The 14034-nt window shown below is 42.7% G+C and overlaps 1 protein-coding gene across 1 annotated transcript in view; it reads left to right on the top strand.

Annotated features, from left to right (window-relative positions):
• GCN1 (GCN1 activator of EIF2AK4) overlaps window positions 1-14034 on the top strand; it is an 88185-nt gene that overhangs the window by 50189 nt on the left and 23962 nt on the right. The window contains exons 37-44 of the mRNA XM_070763101.1: window positions 388-567; window positions 2874-3094; window positions 4047-4115; window positions 4406-4544; window positions 5921-6117; window positions 10190-10332; window positions 11167-11284; window positions 12762-12977. Coding sequence (XP_070619202.1) covers window positions 388-567; window positions 2874-3094; window positions 4047-4115; window positions 4406-4544; window positions 5921-6117; window positions 10190-10332; window positions 11167-11284; window positions 12762-12977 — 1283 coding nt within the window. The remainder of the gene's footprint in view (window positions 1-387; window positions 568-2873; window positions 3095-4046; window positions 4116-4405; window positions 4545-5920; window positions 6118-10189; window positions 10333-11166; window positions 11285-12761; window positions 12978-14034) is intronic.

Genomic DNA, 14034 nt, shown 5'->3' with positions numbered 1-14034 from the left:
GGGAGAAGCCTCTGTGGGGCCTCTCTAGGAATCTTCTGGGAGGAAACGGCCGGAAAAGTGGGGAGAAGCCTCCGTGGGGCCTCTAGGAATCTCCTGGGAGGAAACAGGGCCTCCACCCCCCCCGTGGTTTCCCCAATTGCACACATTATTTGCTTTTACATTGATTCCTTTTGGGAAAATGGCTTCTTCTTACAAACTTTTTTACTTAAGAACCTGGTCACAGAACGAATGAAGTTCGTAAGTAGAGGTGCCACTGTACAGTGATTTCCCCCCCCTCCCCATTCTCTGATCAGTTATTCTTAGTAGAAATGCTTCAGGTTGTAATATTTATTTCCTGTTTTGCAATTTCCCTAAGCCAATCATTTTCTATTCTCACGCGCTCCCCAGGATCGGTAGAGTTGCTGGGTGCCATGGCCTACTGCGCTCCCAAGCAGCTGTCGTCTTGCTTACCAAACATTGTGCCGAAACTCACGGAGGTGCTGACGGATTCTCACGTGAAGGTCCAGAAAGCCGGCCAACAAGCGTTACGGCAGATCGGCTCCGTGATCAGGAACCCTGAGATTTTGGGTGAGACCTTTTTTTTGTAGGGGTGGGTGGTGTGTATAGATGATTGATTTTTCTCCCCTCGGCTAATTTCGCTTAGCGTATTTTTCGGAGTATAAGAAGCACCTTTCTCTCTCCTAAAAGAGGGTGGAAATGTCGATGGGTGTTACAGAGTGGTACCTCTACCTAAGAACTCCTCTACTTACAAATTTTTATAGATAAGAACCAGGTGTTCAATGCTTTCTTTGCATCTTCTCAAGAACCATTCTTTAAATTGGGGTTTTTTAGATTGTTTTTAGTATTAGATTTGTTTACATTGTCTTTTTATATTGTTGTTAGCCGCCCCGAGTCTTCGGAGAGGGGCGGCATACAAATCTAATAAATACAAATACAAATACTGTACTTACAAACCTGAGCCTCCGAAACTATAACCGGAAAAGGCGGAGAGAAGTCTTTTTAAAAAATAAAATAAAATAAAAATAAACTTTATTTAAATATACAAAATACAAAGAACAAGACACACACAAAAAAAGTATTAAAATAAAAGTTGGACAATTTGTGACGTGCCTGTAATACAATTCTATTAGTGCTTACTTACTATTACATGGATTGTATTTACATATATGCATCAAGTCTTAATAATAATAATAATAATAATAATAATTATTATTATTATTATTATTTATTAGATTTGTATGCCGCCCCTCTCCGAAGATCTTATTCTGGTATATCTTTTTCTTTATTAACTCTCTAATTTTACTTTTTTCCATCCAATCATAAAACCCACTCCAACATTTAGTATACTCTCGGTCATCTATATTTTTTATTTCTTTAGTTAAATTAACCATTTCTGCACACATTGTAATTTTTTTCAATTATATCTTCCTCAGTAAGCAAATTTCCATTTTTCCAATATTGTGCGAGCGCTATTTCTCGCCGCTGTCATTATATGGAGGGTTAGAAACAATTGATTTTTTGTTTTTTACTGGGGGGAAATTCAAACGGGGTTAGAAGAAATTCCAGAGAGAAAAATAGAAAAGAAACCTGATTTTTTCTTCTGTTAGGCATAGCCTGTGAAAAAAAAACTTGGCGGCTTCCTTAACAGGCTTTCCGTTTAGCTGGGTCTTCTCACCAGGGTGTGTCTTGCCTATTTGGACTTCAGCAAAGCCTTTGATACGGTTCCACATAAAGAGCTGATAGATAAATTAGTGAAGATTGGACTTAATCCCTGGATAGTTCAGTGGATTTCAAGCTGGCTGAAGCATAGACATCAGAGAGTTATTGTTAATGGCGAGCATTCTGAGCAGGGTCAGGTTACAAGCGGTGTGCCACAAGGGTCTGTTCTGGGTCCTATTCTTTTTAATATGTTTGTGAGTGACATAGGGGAAGGTCTGGTAGGGAAGGTTTGCCTATTTGCCGATGACTCTAAAGTGTGCAATAGGGTTGATATTCCTGGAGGCGTCTGTAATATGGCAAATGATTTAGCTTTACCAGATAAATGGTCAAAGCAATGGAAACTGCAGGTTAATGTTTCCAAATGTAAAATAATGCACTTGGGGAAAAGGAGTCCTCAATCTGAGTATTGTATTGGCAGTTCTGTGTTAGCAAATACTTCAGAAGAGAAGGATTTAGGGGTAGTGATTTCTGACAGTCTCAAAATGGGTGAGCAGTGTGGTCGGGCGGTAGGAAAAGCAAGTAGGATGCTTGGCTGCATAGCTAGAGGAATAACAAGCAGGAAGAGGAAGATTGTGATCCCCTTATATAGAGCGCTGGTGAGACCAACATTTGGAATACTGTGTTCAGTTCTGGAGACCTCATCTACAAAAAGATATTGTCAAAATTGAACGGGTCCAAAGACGGGCTACAACCATGGTGGAAGGTCTTAAGTATAAAACGTATCAGGAAAGACTTCATGAACTCAATCTGTATAGTCTGGAGGACAGAAGGAAAAGGGGGGACATGATCGAAACATTTAAATATGTTAAAGGGTTAAATAAGGTTCAGGAGGGGTGTTTTTAATAGGAAAGTGAACACAAGAACAAGGGGACACAATCTGAAGTTAGTTGGGGGAATGATCAAAGGCAACATGAGAAAATATTATTTTACTGAAAGAGTAGTAGATCCTTGGAACAAACTTCCAGCAGACGTGGTTGGTAAATCCACAGTAACTGAATTGAAACATGCCTGGGATAAACATAGATCCATCCTAAGATAAAACACAGGAAATAGTATAAGGGCAGACTAGATGGACCATGAGGTCTTTTTCTGCCGTCAGTCTTCTATGTTTCTATGTCTTGGCTTTCTTCTTTCTCTCCCCACCCGCGAAACAGCCATCGCCCCCGTGCTGCTGGACGCCTTGACCGACCCATCCCGGAAGACCCAAAAGTGCCTGCAGACGTTGCTGGACACCAAATTTGTCCACTTCATCGACGCTCCTTCTTTAGCTCTCATCATGCCTATTGTCCAGCGGGCGTTTCAGGACCGCTCGACGGACACCCGGAAAATGGCCGCCCAGATCATCGGGAATATGTACTCCCTGACGGACCAGAAGGTAGGCTGGGCTCGGGAGCAGGAAGGGAAGATCTCGTTGGCTTCCAAAATAACGAATTGGAGACCATTCATCCATTCACTTCTTGCCTTCTCCCTCCCTCCCTCTCCTCTCTCCTGTCCTCTTACTTCTTTCCCTCTTTCTCCCTCCCTCCGTCTCCCTCCGTCTCTCTCTTCTCTCCCTCCTTTTCTCTCTTCCCTTTCTCCCCCTCCCTACTCTCTCTCTCCTTGCTGCACTCCCTCCCTCCCTCCCTCTCTTCTCCCTCCCTTCCCTTCTCTCCCTCTCTCCCTCCCTCTCACTTCTTTCCCTCTTTCTCCCTCCGTCTCCCTTCATCTCTTTTCTCTCCCTCCTTTACTCTCTCATCCTCCCTCCTCTCTCTCTCCTTGCTGCACGCACTCCCTCCCTCTCTCTCTTGTCCCTCACTTCCCTTTTCACCTCCCTCCCTCTCTCCTTTCTCTCTCTTCCTGCCTCCTTCTCTCATCTCCCTCCTGCCATCTCTTCTCCTTCTTTCTCCTGCTTCTTTTTCTCCCTCCCTTTCCTCTTGACTCCTCCTCTCTCTTTCTCCCTCCCTCCTCTCTCTCTCCTTGCTGCACTTCCTCCCTCCCTCTCTTCTCCCTCCCTTTCCACCTCCCTCCCTCTCTCCTTTCTCTCTCTTTCTGCCTCCTTCTCTCATCTTCCTCCTGCCATCTCTTCTCCTTCTTTCTCCCGCCTCTTTTTCTCCCTCCCTTTCCCCTTGACTCCCTCTCTCTTTCTCCCTCCCTCTCTCCTCTTCTGTCTTCTCCCTCTCTCTTCTCACTGTCTCCCTCCTCTCTTTCTCTTCCTCTCTCCCCCTCCCTCTCTCCCTCTCCTCCCTCTCTTTCCACACCATCCCTCTCTTCTCCTCTTCCCTCTCTTTTTCTCCCTCTCTCCCTCCCTCTCCCCCTTTCCTCCCTCCCTCTCTCTCTCCCTCTCTCAGGATCTGGCTCCTTACCTGCCTAGTGTCACACCTGGATTGAAAACGTCTCTTCTGGATCCTGTTCCTGAGGTCAGTTTGCCCTCCGCTTCCGCTCCCCGTTGCCAGCTGTCCAGGCTTGCGGGAGGGCATGATTTGCAAAAAGCGTGTTTGCGTGCACCTCCATTTGCTCGAGCGGCGTGGACGAGCACTTGCTATTCACACGAATGGAGCATATATATGTCTGCACTTCCTTGCTCACACGAATGAGGACATTGTGCACACGCTCGCCGGCTGTTACAACGATTGCAAACCCATCACAGCCCACTAGGAGGCAGCATCCCACAGGCCGGGGACCCCCTAGCTTTTCTCTTGACCTTCAGGTGCGGACGGTCTCTGCGAAGGCGCTGGGCGCCATGGTGAAAGGCATGGGCGAATCTTGCTTCGAGGACCTCCTGCCGTGGCTGATGGAAACCTTGACCTTCGAGCAGAGTTCGGTCGATCGGTCAGGGGCTGCGCAAGGTAAGAGGGGACGGTGGGGGGGATGCCACAGGTGGGGGTGGGGGTGGGGACTCAACAGATAGTTTCCTGTGCATTTTGTTCATGAACATTGGGGTACAAGGTTCTGCTTCTTTCAGGAAATGTTTGCAAAAGCAAAGGTAGATCCAGCTAGATCTCGACTTACAACAGTTCAATTGGTGTCTCCTCTCCTCTCCTATAATTCCTCTCCTCTCCTATAATTCCTCTCCTCTCCTATCATTCCTCTCCTCTCCTATCATTCCTCTCCTCTCCTATAATTCCTCTCCCCTCCCCTCCCCTCCTCTCCTCCAATTTCTCTCCTCTCCTCTAATCTCTCTCCTCTCCTCTCCTCTAATCTCTCCTCCAATTTTTCTCCTCTCTTCTAATTTCTCTCCTCTTCTCTAATCTCTCTTCTCTCCTCTCCTCCAATTTCTCTCCTCTCCTCTAATCTCGCCTCTAATCTCTCTTCGCTCCTCTCCTATAATCTCTCCTCCAATTTTTCTCCTCTCTTCTAATTTCTCTCCTCTAATCTCTCTTCTCTCCTCTCCTCTCCTCCAATTTCTCTCCTCTCCTCTAATCTCTCCTCTCCTCTCCTCCAATTTCTCTCCTCTCCTCTAATCTCTCCTCTAATCTCTCTTCTCTCCTCTCCTCTAATTTCTCTCCTCTCCTATAATTTCTCTCCTCTCCTCTAATCTCTCTCCTCTCCTCTCCTCCAATTTCTCTCCTCTCCTCTAATCTCGCCTCTAATCTCTCTTCTCTCCTCTCCTATAATCTCTCCTCCAATTTTTCTCCTCTCTTCTAATTTCTCTCCTCTTCTCTAATCTCTCTTCTCTCCTCTCCTCTCCTCCAATTTCTCTCCTCTCCTCTAATCTCTCCTCTCCTCTCCTCTCCTCCAATTTCTCTCCTCTTCTCTAATCTCTCCTCTAATCTCTCTTCTCTCCTCTCCTATAATTTCTCTCCTCTCCTCCAATTTCTCTCCTCTCCTCTAATCTCTCCTCTAATCTCTCTTCTCTCCTCTCCTATAATTTCTCTCCTCTCCTATAATTTCTCTCCTCTCCTCTCTTATAATCTCTCCTCTCTTCTCTTTCCACTCCTCTCCTCTCCTATAATCTCTTTTCTCTCCTCTCCTCTCTTTTGTTGGCTGAGGAATTCTGGGAATTGAAGTCCCCAAGTCTGAAAGTTGCCAAGGTTGGAGAGCCCTGGTTTGGAGTGTAGGTATGGAGAAAGACAAATATTGCAAAATTTCATCAGGACGACTTGCTTTACAACTGTCATGACTTAACCAAATTGTGGCCTCTATGGTGGCCATGTCGAGGACTCTCTCTGTGTTGAAAGCCCAAGCGTTACATCTGTTGTAAAGGATGCTTTTCCCGTTATAGGCTTGGCTGAGGTCATGGCTGGTTTGGGAGTGGAGAAGCTGGAGAAACTCATGCCCGAAATCGTGGCTACAGCCAGCAAAGTGGACATTGCTCCCCACGTCCGCGATGGTTACATTATGATGTTCAATTACCTGCCCATTACCTTTGGGGAAAAGTTTACCCCTTACGTTGGGCCCATTATACCTTGCATCCTTAAGGTAAGACAACACACACACACACACACACCAGAGCAGATTTAGAAATAAGAAAAGAAAAAAGGGATGGATTGATCTCCCCTGAAAGTATCTGTTTGAGGTTGGGAACGGATAGAGATCATTTTCAGTCTAGTGGTTAAAGCGCCAGGCTAGAAAGTGGGAGACCCTGAGTCATAGCCATGAAAGCAAGCTGGGTGAATTTGGGCCAGTCACCAAGAGATGGTGAGTTCTAGTCATGCATTAGACATGAAAGCCAGCTAGTGATGCTGCACCAATCACCAGGAGACAGGGAGTTCTAGAGAAGGGCGGCATACAAATCTAATAAATAATAATAATAATAATAATGAAAGCCAGCTGGTGACTTTAGTCCTCGGAAAGTCCTCGGAGCGGGGCGGCATACAAATCTAATAAATTATTATTATTATTATTATTATTATTATTATTATTATTATTATTATTATTATTATGTCAGTACAACACAGCAAACGAGATCACTATGCTGGATTTCGTATTTCATCACCAGTCGGGCGCTTCCCAAGCACCTAGGACTGCGTGATGTAGCAGCGAATTATGTTTGCCGATCCCAGCAAAGCGGCCTTTTGCAATTGACAGATGGAGATTTTGTCAATTGCGACGGTTTTCAAATGTCCGCTGAGATCCTTTGGCCCTGCGCCCAGCGTGCCAAGGACCACTGGGGCCACTTTCACTGGCTTATGCCAGAGTCATTGCAGCTCGATTTTTAGAAACAGAAACATAGAAACATAGAAGACTGACGGCAGAAAAAGACCCCAAGGTCCATCTAGTCTGCCCTTTTACTATTTCCTGTATTTTATCTTACAATGGATATATGTTTATCCCAGGCATGTTTAAATTCGGTTACTGTGGATTTACCAACCACGTCTGCTGGAAGTTTGTTCCAAGGATCTACTACTCTTTCAGTAAAATAATATTTTCTCATGTTGCCTTTGATCTTTCCCCCAACTAACTTCAGATTGTGTCCCCTTGTTCTTGTGTTCACTTTCCTGTTAAAAACACTTCCCTCCTGAACCCTATTTAACCCTTTAACATATTTAAATGTTTCGATCATGTCCCCCCTTTTCCTTCTGTCTTCCAGACTATACAGATTGAGTTCATTAAGTCTTTCCTGATACGTTTTATACTTAAGACCTTCCACCATTCTTGTAGCTCGTCTTTGGACCCGTTCAATTTTGTCAATATCTTTTTGTAGGTGAGGTCTCCAGAACTGAACACAGTACTCCAAATGTGGTCTCACCAGCGCTCTATATAAGGGGATCACAATCTCCCTCTTCCTGCTTGTTATACCTCTAGCTATGCAGCCAAGCATCCTGCTTGCCTTTCCTACCGCCCGACCACACTGCTCACCCATTTTAAGACTGTCAGAAATCACTACCCCTAAATCCTTCTCTTCTGAAGTTTTTGCTATCACAGAACTGCCAATGTAATACTCAGATTTAGGATTCCTTTTCCCCAAGTGCATTATTTTACATTTGGAAACATTAAACTGCAGTTTCCATTGCTTTGACCATTTATCTAGTAACGCTAAATCATTTACCATATTACAGACCCCTCCAGGAATATCAACCCTATTGCACACTTTAGAGTCATCAGCAAATAGGCAAACCTTCCCTACCAAACCTTCTCCTATGTCACTCACAAACATATTAAAAAGAATAGGACCCAGAACAGACCCTTGTGGCACACCGCTTGTAACCTGTCTCTGCTCAGAATACTCGCCATTAACAATAACTCTCTGATGTCTATGCTTCAGCCAGCTTGAAATCCACTGAACTATCCAGGGATTAATTCCAATCTTCACTAATTTATCTATCAGCTCTTTATGTGGAACCGTATCAAAGGCTTTGCTGAAGTCCAGATAGGCAATATCCACGGCACCACCTTGATCCAACACCTTTGTGACATAGTCAAAGAACTCAATGAGATTAGTCTGACACGATTTGCCTTCAGTAAAGCCATGCTGATTTGGGTCCAATAAGTTATTGTTTTTTAGATGCTGATTTATCCTCTTTTTGAGTAGCGTCTCCATCATTATAACTACAATTGATGTCAAGCTAACTGGCCTGTAGTTACCAGCTTCTTCTCTACTGCCCTTCTTGTGGATAGGCACAACACTGGCCATTCTCCAATCCTCAGGAACATCTCCTGTTAACAGGGATTGGTTAAACAAATCAGTCAGGGGGGTAGCAATGACAGATCTGAGTTCTTTAAGAACTCTGGGGTGGATGCCATCTGGACCCATTGCCTTATTTATCTTTAATCTTTCAAGTTCTTCTAAGACATCGGCTTCTAAGATCACTGGAGCTGAATCCGTACAGCTGGAAGCAATGCTATATCCCTCTATAGTATTATTTTGTAAGGTGTCTTTTGAGAAAACTGAACAGAAGTAGCTATTGAAATGGTCAGCGATCTCCTTATTTCCATCAATGCATGTATTATTCCCGGTACTAAGCTTTGTGATGCTGCAGTTTTTCTTCTTCCTATCACTAATATATCTGAAGAAGGTTTTATCCCCCTTCTTTACAGATTTTGCTATTTCTTCCTCTTTTGAGGCTTTAGCAGCATATATTATCTGTTTTGCCTCCTTCTGTCTCATTTTATACACCTCTCTATCAGCTATACTTCCAGACTCTTTATACCTCCTATAGGCAGCCTTTTTTTCATTGACTATAGCCCTTACATCATTGCTAAACCATAGCGGTTTCTTCTTCCTTTTACCTTTAGTTACTTGCTTTACATAAAGTCTTGTGGCTTTTAAGATGGCCTTTTTTAATACAGTCCACTGGGTGCTCGCTCCTGCCATTTTATCCCTCCCCTTTAATTCATTATTTAAATATTCCCCCATTGCATTAAAATTTGTTTTTCTGAAATCCAATACTTTGGTTGCAGTATAGGATTGCTCACAATCAGTTTTTACATCAAACCACAAACATAGATGGTCACTGCAACCTAAATTTTCTCCCACCTTGACCTCTGAAACCCGATTCCCATTTGTAAAAACTAAATCTAGAATATTCTCCCCTCTAGTTGGTGTCTTAACTAGCTGTGCCATAGCTGCTCCTGTAAAGGCCTCTACTATATTCTTACTTTTGCATGTAAGGGCACTGGGGATATTCCAGTCAACATCAGACATGTTGAAATCACCCATAACCACAATATCTCCCTTTACTGCCATTAGGGTAATCTCATCCACCATCTTGTTGTCATGTTCCTCAGATTGCCCTGGAGGCCTATAGATCACCCCAATTCTAATGACAGAACCATCTTTATTTTGCATGCAAATCCAGAGGGTCTCCAGATCTTTACATGTATTTTGAATTAGTATTGTTTTTAGACTTTCTTTAACATAAATGGCTACTCCACCTCCCCTTCTCTCTATTCTATCCTTCCTATACAGTGTATATCCTGGTATGGATATTTCCCATTCATTAGAATCCTTAAACCATGTCTCAGTTATGGCAACCAGATCCAAATTATCTCTAGATATTATGGCCATTAACTCACAGAGCTTGTTGCTCAAGCTTCGAGCATTCGTGTACATTACCCGAAGAACATTATTTTCATTATTAGTTTGCCCCTTATCATCAACAACTATCTTCGTATTTCACTAATTTCTCTAGCTGCTTCTCCTCAATTCTGCTGTCTCCTGGGATTGCGATGTCGATGATCCATACTTTCTTTATTATTATTATTATTATTATTATTATTATTATTATTATTATTATTTAGGCCAATCACCAGGTGACAGTGAGTTCTAGTCCCACCTTAGGCATGAAAGCCGGCAGAGTGGCTTTGCCCCCTGCTCCCTTCTCTTTTCCCCAAAACGAGAGGAGGAATATGTGTTCGATATGCTCATCTTATTTATTATAGGAATAAAGGGTGGGTCGCAACTAAAGGATTGAATGGAAACGACGGAGTCCCTTTTTATGTCAAAATCCTTGTTCAAATCCGGATTTCAACAGTCTCCTGCTCGTCTAGCGGCAGCCCTGGAGGAGAAAGAATTGTGTGGCTTACAGGTGGCTTTGGGTCTCTTTTTCAGGCCCTGGCAGACGAGAACGAGTTTGTACGGGACACGGCGCTGCGTGCGGGGCAGAGGATTATAAGCATGTATGCAGAAACCGCCATCGCGTTGCTCCTTCCACAGCTGGAACAAGGGCTCTTCGACGACCTTTGGAGAATCAGGTATGACCTAAAATTCCAAACCTGGCCCTGGGTAGTTCTTGGGGTTTTTTTTCTTTGAAGACTTTTCGCTTCTCATCCAAGAAGCTTCTTTAATTCTGACCGGATGGTGTGGAATGGAAGTATTGATATTCCTTGCAGACAGATGGTCATTTGCATCCTTTTAGAGGGTCATTGAGGCCTCTTGGAGGTTTTATACTCTTTGCAGATAGCTGGTCATTTGCATCCTTTTAGAGGGTCATTGAGGCCACTTGGAGGTTTTATACTCCTTGCAGACAGCTGGTCATTTGCATCCTTTTTAGAGGGTCATTGAGGCCACTTGGAGGTTTTATACTCCTTGCAGATAGCTGGTCATTTGCATCCTTTTAGAGGGTCATTGAGGCCACTTGGAGGTTTTATATTCCTTAGAGACAGATGGTCATTTGCATCCTTTTAGAGGGTCATTGAGGCCACTTGGAGGTTTTCTATTCCTTGCAGATAGCTGGTCATTTGCATCCTTTTAGAGGGTCATTGAGGCCACTTGGAGGTTTTATACTCCTTGAAGATAGCTGGTCATTTGCATCCTTTTAGAGGGTCATTGAGGCCACTTGGAGGTTTTCTACTCCTTGAAGATAGCTGGTCATTTGCATCCTTTTTAGAGAGTCCTTGAGGCCACTTGGAGGTTTTATACTCTTTGCAGACAGCTGGTCATTTGCATCCTTTTAGAGGATCATTGAGGCCACTTGGAGGATTTCCCGTGGTCTGGCCACGTGGTCTGGCCACGATCTCTTTAACTCCGTGTAAACCCCCTTTGCCCTGCGTTTTCCTTCAATCTACGTTTCTATGTTTTGGATACAGATACAGCTCAGTTCAGCTGCTGGGAGATCTCCTCTTCCACATTTCAGGAGTTTCTGGGAAAATGACCACAGAGACGGCCTCCGAGGATGATAATTTTGGAACAGCCCAGTCTACCAAAGTAAGTTGAAATAAAGGGGTGCCCAGTGATGGGCCCCTACTTGTACGGTCAGGTACACAGTCCCAATAGAAAAAATTGGTCAGGTATGTAGAAAAAAATTGATTCCCCCTCTCCCCTTTTTTCCCCTTCTGGGCTCTGGGTATGTTTTTCCTATCACAGTAATTGGGATAGGATAGGATAGGATAGAATAGAATAGAATATAATTTTTTTATTGGCCAAGTGTGATTGGACACACAAGGAATTTGTCTTGGTGCATATGCTCTCAGCGTACATAAAATAAAATATACATTTGTCAAGAATCATGTGATACAACACTTAATGATTGTCATAGGGGTCAAATAAGCAATGAAGAAGCAATATTAATAAAAATCTTAGGATATAAGCAACAAGTTACAGTCATACAGTCAACGTGGGAGGAAATGGGTGAAAGGAATGATTGGTTGGCAGCAATTGTTTTTTCTGCAGTTCTGATTCTCCTCTAAAGTCTGTGTCGGTCCTGTTGGGTTGAATGTTTATCATTTTAGAAGAGCTGTGCGTGCATGTGTGTGTGTACATACACAATGTATATGTTTTTTTATTAATGTATAAGATTTTTATTAATATTGCTTCTTCATTGCTTATTTGACCCCTATGACAATCATTAAGTGTTGTACCACATGATTCTTGACAAATGTATATTTTATTTTATGTACGTTGAGAGCATATGCACCAAGACAAATTCCTTGTGTGTCCAATCACACTTGGCCAATAAAAATTCTATTCTATTCTATTCTATTTGTGTGCCTGTGTGTAATACGTATGTACACATATGACATACATACATAGAATTAAATAGTATATTTTGGATGTTCAGTCATAGTAAATAGAGAGGGAAATAGTATCTTTCTGAGGCGGGGAGAGGCCAGGCACCCTAACCCAAACCCTTGATTTTCGCTTTATGTATGGTTTCGCTTTATGTATGGTTGCTTGGGTTGTATGATTGGATTTTTTTAATAGGGGTTTTTAAAACTGTTTTAATGTTGGATTTGTATATGATGTCTTGCTTGTTGTGAGCTGCTCCGAGTCCTCGGAGAGGGGCGGCATACAAATCTAATAAATTATTATTATTGATGTGAGTGACCTTTAAGCCAGTCACATGACCTTTAAGTCACATGACCATCAACCCACTCCCACCTGGTCACATTTTTTTTCCTTTAAAAAAAAAAATTATATACTTACCTCCAGCATTATCTCCACCCTACCAGTCTTCCAGAAAGCCGTTAAGATTTGGCTCTTCCGGCAGGCCTGGAATTAGGCTGATTGTAACTTTTTATGTTTTTTTATTATTGTTATTATTATTGGATTTTAACTGTTTTTTATTGCTGTTGTATTTATTCCAATTGTTAGCCGCTCAGAGTCCTTTTGGATGAGCGGCACATAAATACAATAAATTAAATAAATAAATATGCCTGATATATAATTTGTTAACCCTTTCCAGGCTATCATCAGCGCTCTCGGAGTAGAACGAAGGAACAGAGTCCTGGCTGGGCTCTACATGGGCCGTTCCGATACCCAGCTGGCTGTTCGCCAAGCATCCTTACACGTTTGGAAAATCGTGGTTTCCAACACGCCGCGGACACTACGTGAGATTCTGCCGACCCTCTTTGGCCTCCTCCTGGGATTTTTGGCCAGTACCTGCGCAGACAAGAGAACAGTTAAGTGTTTGGTCCGTCCGGTTTATTTCTGCCAGATGTTCTCAAATGTTCTTTCCTCTCCACAAGCTGCATGCTGTGTTTTGTTTCTTTTGGGCCGCTCGAAATCTCTTTGCCTAAGACCCTGTACAGGTACCATATTTTTCAGAGTATAAGATGTACTGGAGTATAAGACGTACCTTGGTTTTGGGGGAAGAAAATTGGGGGGGGGGGGAGTTTCATCTGACTTGTCCTTACAGGGTTAGCTTCAGCACATTATTTTATTTATTTATTCATTCATTCATTCATTCATTCATTCATTCATTCATTCATTCATTATTAGATTTGTATGCCGCCCCTCTCCATAGACTCGGGGTGGTATACAAATCTAATAATAAATAAATAAATAAATTAATTAATTAATTAATTTATTCCCTGGTTAGGGCCAAAAAAACTTATTCGGAGCAAGTAGCAATGAAAACACATGCCTGCAAAGACTTAGGGCTGGAAAACAACTTCTTTGGAGGGAGTAGCAATGAAAAAATCCTGCAAGCGGGAAGATCGTTAATACCTCATTAGGGCTGGAAAAAATGCTTCAGAAAAGCTACATTTGGAGTATAAGATGCAACCAAATATTCAGCCTTTTTTAGGGAGGGAAGGTGCATCTTACACTCCCAAAAATATGCTAATCCTCGACTTACAACACTTATAGATATGAGTCAGTGGCTGAGCATCCTGGTTCGGATCACCTACAGGGTTTTCAGTGAAAAAATATAAAGAGACTAGGGAAGATGATTACACTGGGTTTGCAGTGAAAAAAATATAAATAGACTAGGGAAGATGATTACACTGGGTTTTCAATGAAAAATATAAATAGACTAGGGAAGATAATTATACTGGGTTTTCAGTGAAAAAATATAAGTAGACTAGGGAAGATGATTACACTGGGTATACAGGGGAAAATTACAAATAGAGTAGGCTGAAGTATAAATATAGTAGGGCATGATAATTACACTGGGTTGGAAGTGAAAGTACAATTAGAATAGGCTAACATAATGAAACACTGTGAGAAATAGATAA

The sequence above is a fragment of the Erythrolamprus reginae genome, chromosome 10, assembly GCF_031021105.1.
Source record: "Erythrolamprus reginae isolate rEryReg1 chromosome 10, rEryReg1.hap1, whole genome shotgun sequence".
NCBI classification, from domain to species: Eukaryota; Metazoa; Chordata; class Lepidosauria; order Squamata; family Dipsadidae; genus Erythrolamprus; species Erythrolamprus reginae.
The sequence above is the reverse complement of the archived record's forward strand: the minus strand, read 5'-3'. Positions and strand labels throughout refer to the sequence as shown.